Source organism: Hesperophylax consimilis, chromosome 13 (assembly GCF_061612785.1).
Source record: "Hesperophylax consimilis isolate HC1 chromosome 13, BYU_Hcon_1.0, whole genome shotgun sequence".
In the NCBI taxonomy this organism is placed as follows: Eukaryota; Metazoa; Arthropoda; class Insecta; order Trichoptera; family Limnephilidae; genus Hesperophylax; species Hesperophylax consimilis.
The window spans coordinates 17064197-17084100 of record NC_142848.1 but is presented as its reverse complement, the minus strand read 5'-3'; the positions used below and the strand labels follow the sequence as shown (position 1 = coordinate 17084100).

The following is a 19904-nucleotide window of genomic DNA, read 5'->3' as shown; positions in this document are numbered from 1 at the left end:
TTTGTAAGTAGATTGTTAAAATACTTATCTCTTTAATTATTAACCATATATTTTATGTAATAGTTAAAAAATAAAATAAAAAAAAAGGTTTTACACAATTTGACTAAAGAAACGTCTCTCTCTCAATGACGATTATTTTTTCTAACTTTATTCAGGTAGGTTATTTTCACGTTATATATATACCAACAAATTTATAGACAGAAGAATTGCAAAAGAGTCGAATTAAAACAGTAATTCGTGACGCTCAGTAAAAAAACGCACAAAATAAAAATAACTAAATCGGATTATTTTTTTTTAACTAATGTTTTTAAGACAAGGTTTTTTTTATGTGTGGCACAAAGGATAAAAAATAATTACAAGCAATGAAATATGCATACAAATTGTAAATATCTCCCGAGTAAAAATTCAATAATAAGCAATAACTGTAGATTGAAATACTAGTACATATTGAAATATTTGGCGGGTTGGAATAAGCCGACGTAGCTTAGTGGTTCAGAGCACCCGACCGGCAATCAGAAGGTGCTGGTTCAATTCCCGTTGGCAGCATTTATTTTTACTTTGGAGATACTTTTTTTAATGGATATTTTAGGCGAGTAATTATTGCTTAAAATAACTAAACTGGAGCTTAGATTTTAATTTGTGCAATGAAATTTTATTTTCCATGAAATGAACATCTTAAATATGAACGGCGATTAAGTTGACCAGCACGAAAGAGTGGAAAAGAGCGATATACATTTTTACAGTTGATGTGTGCGAGATTGGAACGAACCTTTGTAAGATTATTTAATTTAGAAAAAAAAAACAACAGCAAAAACCACTGTACAAAAAATTGCTATTTTATATATAGAAAAATGGCAAAATCAGATATAACGATGAACGTCGACAAATTAATACACTATTTTTTTTTCAAATTTAGAAAGGTTTTATTGTCACGTGTTCTAAAATCATAAACTTTATCAAAGAAGATTGATATCGATTCATACCTACATTTTGCATTAAGAATTGTTAACAATTGGAAACAAAATAAAGAGGTTGTATTATTTCTTATACTGATGAAATTACGGTAAATGGTTTAGTATGAACCACCCGCAATATCCCCCATCATGATGACAGTAACAAACACCAGGCGGCTAAGTGATGCGGGTTGTTCAGGTACCTAATTCACTTTTCAACGTTTCCAGCATTCATCCCCTAGAAGGCAAAATCACAACTTAAGAGTATCTAACACCCCCAGAGGTTCCATTGTTTGCCGAAAGTATACACAAACTCAGTACTGAAAGGAAGTATTAATCACTAAACAAATACGCACGAAACTCTATTATAGCTATTTTCCTTATTTAGACTTCTAATCAGATGTGAACTGGGAATTCGTCTGTACTACAAACACATTACACCTGATATAATTTGAGACTTTCACGACCAAAAGTATTTTAGTCATTTATTTGTGGGGTATTATGCCGTGTTGCGTTACCTCCTTCTTTAGCCAATGTTGCGGACATCATTACAGTGTACATTATCTGCCCTGTTGATGGACATTAGCATTACAAACGGCATAATACCCCAAAAATAAATCACTTTAACATAACGCCCGGTGTCCTCTGGGAATGCCTTATTTTTTATTCCAGAATACAGGTCTTACATAATAAACGAGTAGGTATACCTAGGATGAGTTGTTTCGCAGAATTTGAACAATTCATCAAATTTCAACGTTCATTTTCGGGTTCTGTGAAAGTGCTATTCAAGCTCTGTTATTATATCATTATAGGCTAGTTACTTTATAGAACTGAAATAATAACAGAACTTGAATAGGAATTTCACAGAACCCGAAAATTAACTTTGAAATTTGAAGAATTGTTCTAATTCTCCGGAACAACCCGTCCTTGATATTCTATATTTTACTTCGTTTTTTGTTTCAAATTTTACTCTTGATTATCGTCCCAGACAGAGACAGTAGAGAGACAACCATTTATAATTAAAACGAATATTTTAATCGTGTTTGGTCAACAGATCTGGATAGTCAAGTCATTCCTAATCTTCCTAGTTGAGAGCAACAAAAAATATTTTTGGACAATGTTCATTGCGCGGTTTAGAAATAAGGACCAACTTTCTGGTTTACGTTTTAAAAGTTTTAATTTTATCGATTTAATAAAGACAATATTGGTGTTTTTTAGCACTGACATCTAACAAGCAACAAATTAACACAGTTATAATTACACAAAGTCAATGAACACTGTTCCTTTGGTTAGAGCTAATAAAAAAAATATATATTTGGTTTTATTGATTACAAGGAGGCTTATGATTTAATTAATTTTCTTGGGTTTTTTTATCTATCGTTTCGTTCCTCTCTTTTGGGCTAAACATTACTGAAGTTTGTTTTTTAACTTGTTATTAGAGATGTATTTTGGTTGAAATTTCTGCCCCTGGGACATTGGAACAAAATGATCGCAGACGGTCTAAAGAAATTTATATATAATCTGCCTCTTGAATGTTGAATTTGTGAGAAATGAAAACTAATAATAAAGTATTGGCGGGTTCGTATTTTTTCCGAATCAATTTACAAAGACTGGTTTATTGACGGGAATTATTTTACACTGGATTAAAATCATTGGTAAACGAAAATATTTCCAAAGGAATCTCAATTTTTAGAAACTGTTATCGGATTTTCTTGTGGTAAGCAAACTTGACCTTGGTTTTGGTCGAAGTAAGTTTACAAAAAAACCTTTCTTCATCATAAATAAGTACAGATTATGATTTAAAATTATTTTTAACTTCTTCAACAATATTATTTAAAATTTCCTCAGGGCCTCCTATGTGGAGCCAAGATAAAATAATATTTACATTTAGAAAATGGAGCGAATGCAGATTTGTAATGTTTTTTTTGGTTTTAGAATATTTAGTAACTATTTTGCAATTTATCAAATAATAAACAATTCCACTATTTTGGTTTGTATCTTCTCAATGCAAAACGAACTCTAAACCGAATTCTTGCCTGAACAGACTATGCAATAATTACAATATCGTATTATCCAAGGTTGATATTTTCAGTTGCGAACTTATCAAATACAAGAGGTCCATAAAATAATATTTATCTGATGGTTTGTGAATAATGTTTATCTCTCTATTATGATATGATTTATATCTACAACCTCTCTCCATGGCTATAAATGTATTGTTTTGTAAATTTTTCGTTTTATATAATCTTTTGTTTGGTATGAATGTTTTAATTCTTATTCCTTTCTAACAAATTTAATTGGCTTATTCCATATTATGCTGTCTCAGTAGAGATAAAATCACAAGGAGAAAATTCATAATTGGTTTTATTTTGGCTATATAATACTTATGTACAAACTGATTAAATCTAAACTGTCCATTTCCCGAAAATTAAAAAATAAAAAAATAATATCAAATATAATTGTAATTTTAAAATAATATTTTTTTTCTACTGGAGATAATTAAATCAAGTCGTTTGTTACAGAATAATTAACATGGTGTTTCTATTCAAAAGTAAATTTGGGAGGCGGGTATGAGTACCGCTGCACCAGGAACCGTTTATTGAATAACCAACACCCCTGTCATAGGTCACCCCAAGTTGTGACCTAGTTCATGGGGTGAGGTGTATCTAGTCTTTAGCAGCGGTTGCATTTGAGCACCTTCTGCGTGGTGGGTCGGATCGGTAATCATAAGTCGATCGGCCTTTTCAAGATATAAAATTCTGTAGAACATTATTATTATTTTTTTTTTTTAAAGAAAGACAAACATTCCCGGGTTACGAATAACCCAACAATGTTTGAAAATCTCCTACTACCACCACAGAAAGCCGAAAATGTTGCTTGTGTTGTGATGGAGGACTTAGCCAGCCGAGGAATCGAACACGCGACGCTCGGGTGAGACCCAAGCGCTATGCCCACTCAACCACTGACCGGTTATTTTGATGTATCTCATAAGGTTTAGCTTTAGCAATAGAAAACATCGACTTTCTCTACTTTCTATAAGTATAGTGTGCATGTATTGTGTATATTAACCTTTCGGAAGAAATTCTCTAAATGATAGTAAAAAATCTATCGAAATCCGTCACGTAGTTTAGAAGAACTAAGCACATAAACAGACAGACGCGGATATTGACTTTATTTTTTATACTATTTATATATTTAGAGTCAATTAAAATATTAGATATTTAGAGTAAATTAACAATAAAATGTAACATACGTATTTGCCAGATATTTTGCTGTGAAATATTTAGATAAAATACCTTATAGTCGATATGTAAGTTTCGTCAAAATCCCGTTCACGTATTTAACAAATATTTATAAAGTATTTTACAGGACTCTGGCTCATAAAATTAAAATTGTTTACCGTTAGTCCAACCACGAGGGTATAAATAATCACAATATACTCTGCCTAAATCAGGATGGCATGGCGGGCCAAAAAGGGTTGACTGAGGAAATGAAGAAAACCTTATCTCCCTGCAAAAGGTTCATAAATATGTGGCCTTGTTACGTTTCAGCCCTAATGGAGCTTCTTGCCCTAAAACCGAATTTATTTTCTTTTCTGATGATTGGGTATCGTAGTCAAAGCGGATTTAAAAACTGAAAAGGCTATTCAAATGAAAATGTCTACGAATTATATTTGTATTTTTGAACAATTAAGGAGGAAACACATTATTAAAACGCGACGCGAAGCCACGTCTCGACACCCGATGTGCACCGTGCACATTACCAACACGCGACGCCATGACATACTAGCAATTTCTGAATACAGTTAGCTAACAGCAGTGGAAGTGAATGGTTTTGTACTATGGATTAAATAAATAACGAGTCAGATGAAGACTTAGAAGAAGATTTGATGCAAATTATGGGTACATATATGATACTTAAACGACTCGAGAAAAAGAGAATAACTAGGCGTTACTGGGTTCATGAAATAAATCAAAAGAGAAGTATGTGTGGTGAATATCATACTCTGTATCCAGACTTACTTCAAGATAGTGAAAGATTTCATATGTATTTTCGGGTTATTAAAACACAATTTGAAGAAATACACGAATTTATTCAAAGTGACATGCACAAGATTATTTCTCACAGTATGATCCTTGTATATAGCTAAACTCATGTCATATAGAACAGGATATTCTCACAGTATGATCCCTGTATATAGCTAAACTTATGTCATATAGAACAGGATATCGTTTTACCAACTCAATTAATTGTTCGTCGGTGATTTCGCTAAATAAATGCAAAAATAATATTAAATTGGCATAAATTCCGTATATGCTCTGTGACAGTTCTCGAACGACTGACGCGTGGCGTCGGGTGTTGTCTAGAAACATACTGCGCAGGCCGCGTCGGGTGGCGTGTTTACCCCCACCATGGGCAACACACCGACCTGGCACGTCTGGATCGGGTGGCGTGTGCGCGCATGGCGTCGCGTCGGATGTTCATAGTGTGATTCTGGTCTATAGAAAACAATACATTTGATTCGACTCAACACGCATCGCGTTTCATCGGGTCGCGTCGGGTTTTAATAATGTGTTTCCACCTTTAACAACTTCGTTAAGTAATTCGGTTGACAGACAGATAATTAAGAAACTTCATCAAATTGTAAAAAGTTTTTGCATAGAGTATATCGTATTAATTAAATTAAGAAATATATAGCTTTTTTATGCAGATGTAATACCACCATACACACAAGCCTAGTTTTATTATTTTAATTTTAGTTTATTGGGGATACACACATTTTTACAAATTTATATGAGTGAACCAGTGAAGTCTCCACATAAAATTCATGTTACATACAGAAAAAACATAAATAAACAGAAAAATGTAAAAACACCTTAGAAAAATTAACTGAGATAGTATCTTAGATATCTTACACGGTGACCGGATAAATCATCACAATGATAATTCATCACATCTTTAAAAAGTTATATAAAGTCATGGAAAGTGATGATAAAACAGAAAACATAAAAACACATGAATAAAAATAACTGAGATATCTTAGATATCTTACACACCTTAATGAAAATAACTGAGATATCTTAAACATCTTAATAAAAATAACTGAGACATCTTAGATATCTTACACACCTTAATGAAAATAACTGAGATATCGTAGATTTCTTACACACCTCAGTGAATATAACTGAGATATCTTAGATTTCTTACACACCTCAGTGAATATAACTGAGATATCTTAGATTCTTACACACCTCAGTGAATATAACTGAGATATCTTAGATATCTTACACATAGCGGAGAGAGAGGATACGTAATTAACAATTTGATTTAATTTTCTCCAACATGCATTTAGTAAACTGAACTAAGGAAAAATGGAAAATATCGGCGTCTAAAAATATATTATTGTGTTTTGTGCATGTTCTTCAGAAAAATGAATATTGTATGTAGTTAGTCTTTGGGTGTGGGATAGATCGTTTAACCGTGTGTTTTAATATATTATGGTAATACATCTGATATATAACATTTTGTGTTATTGTTATGTATCAGTGATATTACTTGCGCGCTAGAAGACGACTTAAAGAAAATGTAATTTTTCTTGGATTGTCATTTTATAAACGATTATTTCATTAATTCTTTCGAATAGCTCTGTTGAAATCACCTCCTATTCTTCAATAGATAAACGCAACAGAAATAGACCATTAAACAGAACTTTCAGTAGCTAAAATTGCAGAGAAGTGATAGGGAACTTTTTTGAATTTGGTAACAATTAATACGATAGGCCACAGAAATAATTGAGTACCCGAGGCAAACCACGAAGAAGTTGACTAACTGCGTTGAAGAGGATTGAGGACTGGAAAGTAATGGATGGAGATCGAAGCCAGTGTAGACTATTTATGGATAGTTCAAAGTCATACCCTTGGACGTTACTCCATAATGATGATGATGACTAAATCCCGCCTAAAATAGACCAACTCATTATTTTCGAAAAGCCAATTAGAGCTCAGTACTCGCAACAAAAGTTCTGTCGGCTTCACTCAGTGGTTACGAATAAAAGTAGAATTTAAATTAAGAACAAACTTCTATAAATTTGGAATGCGAAGTTTTCCACGCGGAAGGTAGGTACTAATCAGCGGTGTATTGTCGTACTCCGAGAACCGAGAGCATTTCATTGCGCCATAATATAGAATTCCGTTTCACATAAAATCTACGAGTTTTAAAGCCATTATATTTGTTCTGTAGATTTCAAAAGTTTAACGGCACATATTATGTGACTTAATTATACTAATTTATACCCTCGTAGATATTTTATTTTATTGAGATTGAAAAATGCAATTCTGAAAGCGATAGATAAATAATATAGTATCTATTTGATTTTGGTTTTTTAAAGCATAGATGGACAGTGAAAAATGCATGGCATTGTATAATCTAGACATGTGCCAACAATATTTTCAATCTCATAGGAGATGCTTAGCGAAATTGTTCAATAAAACGTATTATTTTCATAATGAAAGCACTTCCAGCTCACTAGGTGGAGTACTATGAAAGCAAATATTTGTAGTTCAGTAATTGTATTTTAAAATGCAGATCTTTCCATGATTTATTTTACATTTTTGATCAAAATTGCATCTACTGCAGACACCGACCCTGGGATGAAAATGACCCCTTCGCAGCGACAAAAGTGAAACATTCCACGATCTAGCCGATTCCGATATAATTTTAGTTAATCTCCGCAAGGCTGAAAATAGTGCCACGCATACGTTCGGTCGGCCGACGATGTAGTTTTGACGAGCTGGACCGATGGTTTTCGTATGTAGCGCATAGCGAATCGCATACTACAGCTTCTTATTCATTCGTCTACGTATTACCGTATGCAACCAACGTACGCGACCGACGTAGGTACTTGTGGCACTAGTTTTAGCCTAATGTTTATGAATTGACGTTCTACAATATCCATGTCAGTACCAGTAACCTCATTAAAGAATAACATGTTTCTTTCATCGCTGATCACCTGCGAATTCCGCCGAGTTTTGTCTAAATTTTAACCCTTTTCTGGCCATACCATCAGCAAGTTGGACTAGTACTTGTTTGCTACCTCGCTATGGCATTATTCTTCGGAGCTATACGGGTGATTTTATTCACAATTGAACGAAAATAAAAACACTTGTAAATTCACTTTCTGGCATCGTTAATTAAATGAAAATAATAAAATTTATTTTCACCTATAATTCCTCAATAATCACACATACTATTTTTTGGGTGTCTATGCCTCGCGTTAATCCCGCGTTAAATCTGGTAAAATGAAATCAAATTTCCTTTGAATTTTTGAGTTATTTTCAAAATTTAGACAAATCCTTCACACAATTCATCAATCGTTTTTCATCACATTCTATATGACAGAATTTTTTTTATTTAAAAAAAAGTTTTTTACTTTTCAATTACGGTCAGTGGCTGAGTTGGCATCACGTTTGGGTCCCACCCAGGCGTAGTGTGTTCAATTCCTCGGCTGGCTAAGTACTTAATTCTAACACAACTAACATTTTCCGCTTACTGTGGTGGTAGTAGGAGATTTTCAAATATTATCAGGTTATTCGTAACCCGGAAACGTATGCATTTATTTAAAAAAAGTGTGCTTTTATTGTTTTAATTTTGTAACTGTTTTAATTTCATAACAGTCTACGCTTTTTCAAATTTGATCAAAGCGGTATTCACTAGTTAACTAAGTAGGATTTACTAAATATACGAAAGGTTAATAATTCTGAATATCTCACTTAACTTTCTATTTGTAAAATTATAATTATATGATAAAAAATTTACAATATTTGTTTTTGAATGACTTGTATCCTGAGGATAATTTAATTTACATTTATATAGAACAATGTCTGTGGCGGGCAGGTAGCGTTAGCTTGATTTGTATAAAAATCTACAGTTTTATTCCAAGATGACGAAATCTTCACACTTGACCCACAACAAAAGCAAGGTTCCTGTCTATATCTGATTTAAAAAACTTTAGAGACTTCGGCTAGATATTTATAAGTATCTATCTTCAGCTTTGCAAATCCTATTTTTTTACGGGTCTGTGCTAGCTAATAATAATATTAAAATCACATTAATACCTCCATAATATTTTTTGTTATTCAGGAATCTCGGTTACTCCTTTGATTCTGTTGCTTGAATTTATAAAAGTGTTTGTAATAAATACCTAAATACATTAGGTAATTATTTTCTCATTTAAAATAGTACAATTAAATGATATTTATGATGTGTTTGTATATATTGTGCGATTTGAATATTTCTCTTCCATCGAAGCGTTAGATTGTGGTTAGAAGACGAGTGTACAGTACATAATTGTAGTTATTTATATGTAATTAATAATATGTTAGGTAGGTACATGTAATTTGAGATGTAGTAAGTACATTGTAGTTATAAAGTAAAAATAATCATATTACATGTTTTTTTATTGTTTGTTTTTGGGGTATTATGCCGTGTTGCGCTAACTCCTTCTTTAGCCGACGTTTCGGACAGAGTTGCAGTGTCCATCATCAGGGCAGATCCGGTAGATCCGGAGATGTAAATTTTGGTTATCGAGTTTGTGCTTATTTGTTTGTGGCCCACATGTCTAAGTATACTCCAATACCATATAATAATACAATATAAAACCATTGTATTTATACCTTGATACTGGGTACATCTACTTTAACCGCTGTCAATCGGTTTTCTAATTCTAGAATTCGCCACAAGATGTCGCCACTTCCGTTGGCATTTCGCACTTGGACGGGCCCAGGCCACAAAAAAATAAGCACAAACTCGATAACCAAAATTTACATCTTCGGATCTACCGGATCTGCCCTGATGATGGACACTGCAACGCTGTCCGAAACGTCGGCTAAAGAAGGAGTTAGCGCAACACGGCATAACACCCCAAAAGCAAACAATAAAAATGCTTTTGGCCGTGAGAATCTAAAAACTTACATATTACATGTTTATTACATTATAATAACTAATACATTATCTACTCCCACAGTCTATGGTTATATTTTTGCCTTTACCTATAATACTTATTTATCTATTCTTACATGTCTTAATTTTCAGAAAATTTTGTTGATATTATCTGATAGTATTATTACGCCAGCGTCTGGACGGAACTCTGATTGGTCGAATTCAAATCGTATGTTTCGGGTAAATTCCGCATAAGTTCATCGAAGGTTCTTTAAAACTGTCAATCCCTCCTTTACCGGCCGCTGTTGTAGTTTCCCTATTGGCCGACAGAGCGCACCTCTGGGGTTATAATAGCGAATAATATGATTTGAAATAATCCATAAAAAATACGTACAATTTCATCTATTCAAACTACCATTTTAATACACATTTAAAAATAAAACAAACATTTCGTTTAACTTAATGACAATAAACAACAACTCTTTGCATTTACAATTTTTAAAAATATTGATATTTAATATTATTTACGTAAATAATTATTTCGCACAATTTTGACAGAACAACGATATGAATTTCGCGTATAATACGCTTTTGTTTGTAGGAAGTGTAGGCACTGCCAACCCAATAAAAAAAAACATGAAACACAATCGGAAGCTAGAAAACGCTTCGTTGAGTGTAAAATTAGCCAACAAATCTCTAAATCTGACATGTACTTATATGTATAATAAAATGATAGATTAGGTTTGGTTAGGTTGGATTATTATAAGTTAACTGTTGGTAGTATCACTTAAACTGGGCGAAGAACAACTAAGTGCCGCCCGCAGTCTAACTAATAGTGGCGTAGAAAAAATGTATTATTTTCATTTAATTGGAAAAGAAAACGTTATTTTTAACGTTACTTACCCCCTAGTCGCAGTTCCGCCGAAGCTTGTGCTTGCTCCCACTCCGTGCTAGCCACGCACTGGTACATGCCCCGGTCCGCCTTGCTGACCGGGCGGACAGCCAGCCGGCCCTGGTGCGCGGAGGCGGGCGGCACGGCGCGCCCGTCGTGAAGCCAGCTGACTCGCGCGCCGCTGTGCTCGGGCACGGAGCACGTAAATACGGCCTCGCGACCCACGTCCACGGTCTGCGTCGCGGGCTTCAGGTGCACGGTGAGTGGAGCTAAAATAAACGACATAAGATATATTAACCGTTATTAGATTCTTGAACGCAGGTTCAACTTTGGTATTCACGGAGAAAAATGAATAGGCTGATTTATTGAAACAAACCCTGTTAAAAATGTGATTAAAATCCATTTTCTAATAAAATGTTAACCCATTAAGTGTGTACGTGTTTACGCAGGTGTCCTTTTCCTGATAAATATAATGAGGAAATGCTTCAAGATTAGAATTTTTATGAACACGTGTTAGTTTATAAGTAAGCCAGTCACTCCGCTGAGTCGGTACCGATAAGCATTCATACATTGAAGAATAAACTGTGCATAAAAGTAAAGTTCGCCAAGGCTTGCAGCGTAGCCATTGTGGTAATTTTATGCACAGGGTCTTCGGTTTATGTCGGTTGCTTACCGATACCGTGTATAATTACTTTATTTATATAACTTTATTGAAATACTGCGAGAAGAAAACATCTTGGCCATTATTTTAACTATGCCCTTTTCGGTTAAAAAAGGCTAGAAAGAATAATATGTCAAATAAATAAAAATTTAAAAAACGAAGTGCTCCAAGAAAATTTCGAAAACTTGCTTGTTTGCAAAAGCCTTCAGATACTCTTTTTATCACTTTTTTTCAAAATGTGAATACGGCACAAGAGTCCCAACTGCTCCTAACCATCTGGAGCCGGTGAGACTATAGCATCCCCAATGAGGGTACCTTGTGAGCCTGAAGGGAGTGGGGAGGGGAAGGAGATTGAAAAGAAGATGTTTGGGAAGTATCTGGCTATTCAGAACTGGCCACCAAACACTTGTATCAGTAAGATCATATCAGTACACCAAACAAGAGTATCTTCCTCCCGGTACGTACCGCATTTATACATTATATTATGAAATAACACAAATGAATCAAATAAAATTTATTTGCGCACGCCGGGTTTTGAACTAGCGACCTTGGAATTGCAGGTTTAGCGCCTTACCCTTCGACCACAGAGGCCTTAGAATAGAATTATGTTGAAAGGTATGGCCTGGGCTTGTTTGTGGTGGTTTTGAAGTAACACGGCTAAAAGTCAAACAACATAAATATTTTGAGTGTTAAATTGTTAAATTTTATCCAATTTGTTTCCCTTACCAGCCACAGCCAGCGTAACCTGCACCGTCTCCTCTCCCGCAGAATTGTTCACCCAGCAAAGGTACTTGCCCCGGTCGTCCAGCCGCACTTGTGAAATACGGAGCAGCCCCTCCGAGACCGTCACGCGGTCTGATGTCTCCAACGCTGTCAGCTGATCGTGCTTCTCCTTGAACCATCTGGGAAGGACGTAAGTACTTATTAGAAAGATGTATATATTTATTTTATCGAATTAATCAGATTTGGTTGGAATCCTTGCGGCTGCGCCAGTGCAATATCATTGATATATAATGGCGAATTAATTATAAGTCCAGCTTTACTTAATAAAACATATAACATATAACAGATCACAATTTACAATGTAATGCTTAACTTGAAATACGACAGACTCCTGACCTGTCGCTCGAAAAACTCAAAGTAGCTATGACCATTCATTCAAAATCGCGCCCACATTTTTGCCACTCTATCTCACTGTTCCAAACTCACATAAAACCACATGAACTTAAAATAATACATACATAATAAGTGTTCGTTATTACTATGCGCCAATGTAATATAATAAAGAACATAACATTATACTGTATTTAAGTTTCAAACTAAGTACAGTAGGTATTTAAATATATTACAAATTACAAAAATAAAAAATTCGCATACTACTTCGTCACTTTTTTTTTTTTAATTTGAAGACATGTTACCCTCCTTCCGTATTGGTGGTTGTTTCTTGGAAGATCTATGAAATATAGTAATTTGTTCTGTGATTTGACTTCTTTCGAAAAGGAAGACTTATTTCAGTTTTCTTCGTGTAGAGTGATTATTTTTTAGTCAAATTCAAAAACAAAATTTTATTAAAAACTTAATTATAATGATAACAAATCAGCATTACTAAAAATCATGGTGAAAAATGTATTCAATTGATAAACGACCGTGTATATGAAAACTTTACCAATTGAAATGTAAAATATAAACTTATAAATAGTTCAGATACATACAGTCTGCCAATATGCTACGTTGCCAGATTTTTCTTCAGCCAGTTAAATATTGTTTTAGTAGTATTAATTCGAAATAGAAATTTTACAGCCTTTGTACAATTCGTAACAAAAACACGGTTTAGCGGTTTCGAAGTTTAAAACTCAACACATTTAAATTTTTTTAATATTTGTTTCATCTTAAAATATTTAATTTCGGATACTAAAAAATTTCTTCATCAATCATTATTAAAGGAGTCTCTAAAATAATTTTATTTATGATGCACGTTAATTTGGTTTTGTTTAGATTTAACTTTCATTAATTATTTCGTGGAAGAAAAAACTTTACTGTCGTTTCAAGTCATTTTCTGTGATGCAAGATATTTCATGTTTATCAACCGAATAATTATAATAGTATAAAATAAACTTATTTCGAAGAATGTTACGAATATTGTTTCTTAAATTTTAATTTCAATTTTTTTATAACTAAAAACCAATATTGAACCTTAACATTGATAAATAGATATAGACACTTATTTTTTTATAATCAAGAACACAATAGGTATTATGTGTCTTTGCGTATGAAATTATTATTTTTTTAAATATTCGGTTTAACAATTTACTTCCTAGCGTTAAATAATATTTGTTTTTTTTAATTGTAATTTTTTTCACATAAATATTTTCACAAAAATATTATTTCTTTATACCTGTAAATATTTTTATTACCTATACAAATATTTATTTTAACATTGCTTCTCCCTGAAAGCAGCTTATTTTACTGTTTTAAAAAACACAGTAAATTTTTCGAATATCAAACACAGTATAAATACATGCCTCACCCTTACTGTATTTTTGCTTATGAAATTATAACTGCCTTTTTGGTGAAAAAATTAAAAAATACTATGTCGTTTTTAAAATTTCTTTACTACAGGGGGTTCACAATACAGAGAACATTCCCTCATATTTAGTTCAATTTTTGATTTACCATATAATTGCATTTTTGCTTATGACGGCAGAATTACTACCAAAATGCTTACATTTGATAAGAATCTGTGATTATATTCCAGTTATCGGATTCCAATTATTCTCGGACATTGCCAAATGTAGAAAAAAGAAAAAAGTTTGAACAACTCTAAAATGCTCTAGTTAATTTGGAAGTATAATGAAATGTTAAGTAAAACAATCGTATAAAGCGTTGTTTTCAGTCGAAAAGAAATTGGAGTACCATCGCAAATTTGTTTTATCGTTTGAACCTACTACGTACAAAATAAAATTAGGTGTCTCTCTCGGAAAAATGAAAAAATTAACTGATTTAAAAAAATAATATTCTGTGGTGAAAATCGATCCTATTGACATAACGTTCGTCCGGCAATAAATTCTAAAATGTTTTGTTTTTTAATTATGTCTGTGTTTTTATTACTCGTACTTTGATGATTAAAACGAAACAGCTCTTGGATTCCACTACATAAAACAATCTCTTTTATTTGATTATAATTAAACAAACACTAAATTCAAGCTACTTTACTATCAAGACATTCACAGCCACAATACTCGGAATAGTAAAATCTCATAACTATATTGCCTACACACTCTATAACTCTCATCCAGATATGAATAAAAATAGCCAGCATAATCCAAAAATTCAAAGTAAGGCCTTAAAAGAATATTTTTTAATAACATATCAAAATGAAAATAAGTAATTCTTGTCATGTTGTACTTTGTTCTGTTTCTTTCTCTCTCCTTTTCTATCTCCTGTATTTGTAATCGAGCATATTCTATTTTTACCAATGTATCAGTGGGTAAGTACCTTTTTCCAATATCTTACCTTGGCTCTGTGCTTATGTGTATATCCTCTGTCTGTTTCTTTTTTGTTTCTTTTTGTCTGTTCTACTTCACCTCTTTGTTTCTATTTGTATACTGTTTTTTTTCATGTGAAACTTATAATTTTGATATCAAAATACCAATGTAAAATTACACCTATTACCTCCCACCCGTAAGTTAAGTTCCTCTCGTCCTACAACGAGTTTTGTAAATCATCGGGATTGAATTGCATAATCTAGAAAACAATAAAAATTATAAAAAAATAAAATTATAAAAAATGAAAGAGGAAAAAAGTTTAATTTTCATTTTATTATAATATATATTAAAAAAGACTATACAATTAATATATGTATGATGTAATTCATACTTTTTTGACAGAGATATCTCGATATTTTATATATTATTACGTAAACCGTTTTAACTCTTCCTTAGATTCTTAATTGCTTTAAATTCTGCTAAAAGCTCCTGTCACAGTTTACTTGCTACGTCGACTCATCGGATCAAATATTATTATAACAAGCAGCTAAAATTTAACAAAGAAATACTTGAATTCAACTAATAACACTTGTTCCAAAGTTCATGATTCTCCTAACCTTTCAAATGGTATAAAATTCACAATTCCACTAAAATACAAGAAAGGGCTTGGTTACCCTCAACTTAACGTTTTTGGAACCTGGATTGAAACCACAGATAACACAAAAAATGGGAGATGTGGCATGGAATCGTGCTGACTGTCGAAGAGTTACGACCAAACTGCAAACTCTTGGAATTGCGTGCCTGAAAAGTTGGCCATAGCCGTCGCTACGACTTTTTCAAGATACCACACGGAAAAATAGATGTTCTAGTACAGCATAGAATGAGTAGATACTATTAAGTGATGTATTTAATTACTCTTTAAATTGTTTGAGCTTTTTCATATAATTATCACCCCAAGTGTTAAGGGTATTAGATTTAGAAGACTTGTACTGTAAATGTATGAATAATTTGTAGTATAACAAAAAAACAAATAAAGTTATGTGTTTGGCATGAAGGTAGAAACAAAGGAGGGGCGCATCTGTACGTAGAAGAGTTTTAAAGTAGTGTGGGTAAACGATTTAAGCGACACTTAAAATATGTTTCTTGGCTAATCTCTTTGTCTCTTTTATCTATAAATGAAATATTAATGTAATGTGCAAAGGATGGGCAAAGGTTGAATCAAAATCTTTCACGTGTCGTCACTGGTCACTCAGTCAAATAACCGCCCAATCCCTACCACGACACTATTGCCTGTACAATACCGACTGATTTAAAAAATGTTTTTGATGGAATAGAGGTCACCGGAGACCAAAATAACATCTACATTTTTAACTCCAATAAGCCCAGGAATCACTGGTCAAAGTAACTCAGGTACATCTCCAACACCCTGTATATTACGACTTGAGATCTTCGATTCTGGTTAGAAGATCCTCGGTGTCATGGCTCCATTAATTCGAAGACTGGCAAAGCTCAGACAATAGACGGGGGAATCCTTTCTCAACTTCTGCTCATTGTTCTAACAGGAATAGGAAACCTTGCGTGAAAATATGTTAAACCCATTGAAAAACTACTGAAAAATAGTTTGTTTGAACATTTATTCTACTCATTGTTACATTGTAGTTAAATAAAATAGTTAGAATATATATTTTTTTTGATATTCAAACACGTACAAAAACGAGTGTAAATAACCATAAGAAGAATATATGATTTCCGTTTCTAAAATTATTTCGTTTTTATTTCTAACTATTTGACTTAAATCATGCACGCAATCAAAACCCTGCTTTCACTTTTTTTATATACATTTTTTTCAATATTTAACTTCACATTATATTAAGTTACTGACATGTTTTTATCATTCTTTCTATTGTTACCCATTAAGTCTTATTATGGTATGTTGCTTCGATAATTTATATTGTTATTCATTTCGGGATACAAATGTATCAAGCAATTTAAAATTTTATGCGCCGCAAGCGAATTCTCGGGTAGTGGTGTATTTTATGCAAAGAAAAACCTGCACTGAAAAATTACTATGACAACAGGATAAAGGACAATTTGAAGGAACGTGTCCGATGACTTGATGGCATCTGTGAATTTAAAAAAATCGTAAGTAGCCAAACTGGTGATTCGTAAGCTGTGGTTTCAAGAAATTAAAAAAAAATACCTACTTCTATCTGAATTTTATTTATTTATTTATTATTTGCTATAATAATGGCTTTAACAATACAGTGGTAATAGAATTACAAGCGTACAGTGATAAACAAGATAATAATAGCAATAAATTAAAGAACAAATAATGTGTAAACAAAAACACCACTGCAAATGATGCAGTTATTAATATAAGTGCTGTAAGACAATGCATAATTCAAAAGGAATATATACCAGTGTAACAAGAGTTGAAAAACTTCATACTAGGTTTGTATAAGACCTGTCATAAGTCAAAATGTATACTATGATAATAGTCAGTAGTGAGTTTATTGTTACCCACAAAATTAATTGTACTTGGAATAGCTGAGTAGGCATCGCAACTTGGCATTAATAATTGAGGGCTGTCAACGATTCAATGATACTTATGAATAAGAAATAATTTTTTAATAAAGTAAAAGACATGTTAGCTAACACTATAAGATTTCAAGGAGCCATGCAGAAGAATATTATTTATTTATTTATTCATTCTTCGGGAAATCGACAGTTTACATTTATTCAGTTTGTACATAAGTATTATATAGTAAAATAAAACCAATTATGGATTTCCTCCTTGTGTCTTTAACTGAGACAGCATAATAAGAATAAGTTATTTAAATAAATTATTCAAAACAAAGATTATATAAAACGAAAAATATACAAAACAATACATTTATAACCATGGAGAGAGGTTGTAGATATAAATCAAATCATAATAGAGATATAAACAATAGGACATAAACATTATTCACATACCATCAGAGAAATATTATTTTATTCTTGTATTTGGTAAGTTTGGAACAGAAAATATCAACCTTGGATAATACGCTATTGTAATTATTGCATAGTCTGTTCAGGCAACAATTCTGCTTAAAGTTCGTTTTGCTTTGATCAACCCTGAACAGAACACAAGAGCGTATTGAACGCGCAGGTACATTAAATGGAATCTTGTTTAGCAACTCTTTCTTTATCATTCCTTACATTGATTATTGTGTTTTTTTCATGTGTGAAAACTAATTTCTATCCGAAATATCGTTTTATCGTGAATAGTGTAATTTAAATAAAAATCAAACCAGATGCCAAATTAAATTCTATATTATTTTCAATGGCCGAAAAAGATAAATTTTAAATACGCCTACCATATTATAATAGACTTATTTTATACTATAGCCGGCATTCAGTGCTCTTATGTGTTCTGAACCAAGGAATACACTTTTCACCTTATAGATCTGGTACTAGAGTACGTGTACCATAGTTAGCGCGCCGCTGTATTAATAATTCCTCTTCATTCTACACCGGGTCAACTTTTCCTTTGTCTGCTAAAGTTCCTTTTTTAAAAGGGTCTTCTTCATCTATCAGTAGATGAAGAAATAAATTAAAATCCTTCAAGAGCTTTTGTTTCATCGAACGAGCCCCTTTAAGGAATTTAAACTGGTAGGTACCCTCAACACAAAACAACTTAGTTTGATTTAATATCTTACTGTACTGAGAAATTGTTTTAGAGAGTTTTAAGTACCTAAGCTTTTTCGCATTTAAAATTGATATTCTTAGGACAGGTTGTTTCATAGAATTTGAAAAATTCATCAAATTTGGAAGTTAATTTTTTAGTTCTATTAATGTTTTGTTATTATTTCATTACTGTGAAGCAAGTGACCCATAGTGATATCATAACAGAACTTGAATAGTACATCCACAGAACTTAAAAATTAACTTTGAAATTTTATGAATTGTTTAAATTTGTACTAGTACCTCAATCAACAATTACTGCTTATTATATTTTTTCCACCTGTAAACAACCAACTTTATTTTGTTAGTACTAAATTTCTCACTTGATGGCGTCGAGACATATAATACCTTCATTTATTGGTGAAATATTTTTGACTTGTCAAATATTATTATTTACTTTTTAGCGACATAGCCCAGTGGTTTCAGATCACCTGACCGGACATCAGAAGGCACGGATTCAATTCCCGTTATCGGCATTTATTTTTACTCGGGAGATATTTTCAATTTTTATTGATAATTCTGGCGACAAATTATTGCCTCCTTTGTTGATGAATAAAGAGGTTTTTTTTCATAAAATTGAATAAGCAGGTATATTTTTTACACACTTAACACACAATGTTTAAGACATAAGAATAATTTGACGAAAAAAAACGAATGGAAAAAATGACATTAAAATGATAAAAGGCGGGGGGTAACAGTGTCACCCCTCGTAGGCAACCAAAGTTTTGTTTTGGATCTTGATATTCCAAAGACTACTGAAACTTTGCCATTATGTTGGTTTTATTATTTTCAATAACCTTTCTTTCTTTCCGTTACCATTGAGACCGGAAAGTTGTTGCACAACCGAGCTATTGAAACCAAAAACAAAAATACGGGCACGCGTTTGATGCGTATATACTCGTATATGACAGCTGTGCAGGAATCAATGACTCTAATTATTTGGAGCACCATCCATTGAAAAACCGATAAAACAGGCGATCATGAGCTACGGTGCTTTAAAATACCCACAAGGATCTCAAAAATAGGATAATACGCCTTGGTAGGTACTACAAAATATGTTTTCAAACGTTTAACAATAAATAAATTTACTTGTTGTTTGTTTTAATAAAACCATTTAGTTTTACTGCTTCAGAACTTAATCAATAAATTAAGATGGAAATATCAACTATTTTGTGTTCAATAATAATAGCTGTTGGTTTATTTCATAAACTATTTGAAAGTTATTCATTCTTAGCGAATATAATAAAAAT

General features: G+C 32.5%; 1 protein-coding gene across 1 annotated transcript in view; it reads right to left on the bottom strand.

The window, feature by feature from the left end:
• Positions 1–19904, bottom strand: part of Dscam4 (Down syndrome cell adhesion molecule 4) — a 747456-nt gene that overhangs the window by 189679 nt on the left and 537873 nt on the right. The window contains exons 8-9 of the mRNA XM_089638828.1: positions 12170–12345; positions 10794–11051 (exon numbers count right to left, since the gene is read on the bottom strand). Coding sequence (XP_089494954.1) covers positions 10794–11051; positions 12170–12345 — 434 coding nt within the window. The remainder of the gene's footprint in view (positions 1–10793; positions 11052–12169; positions 12346–19904) is intronic.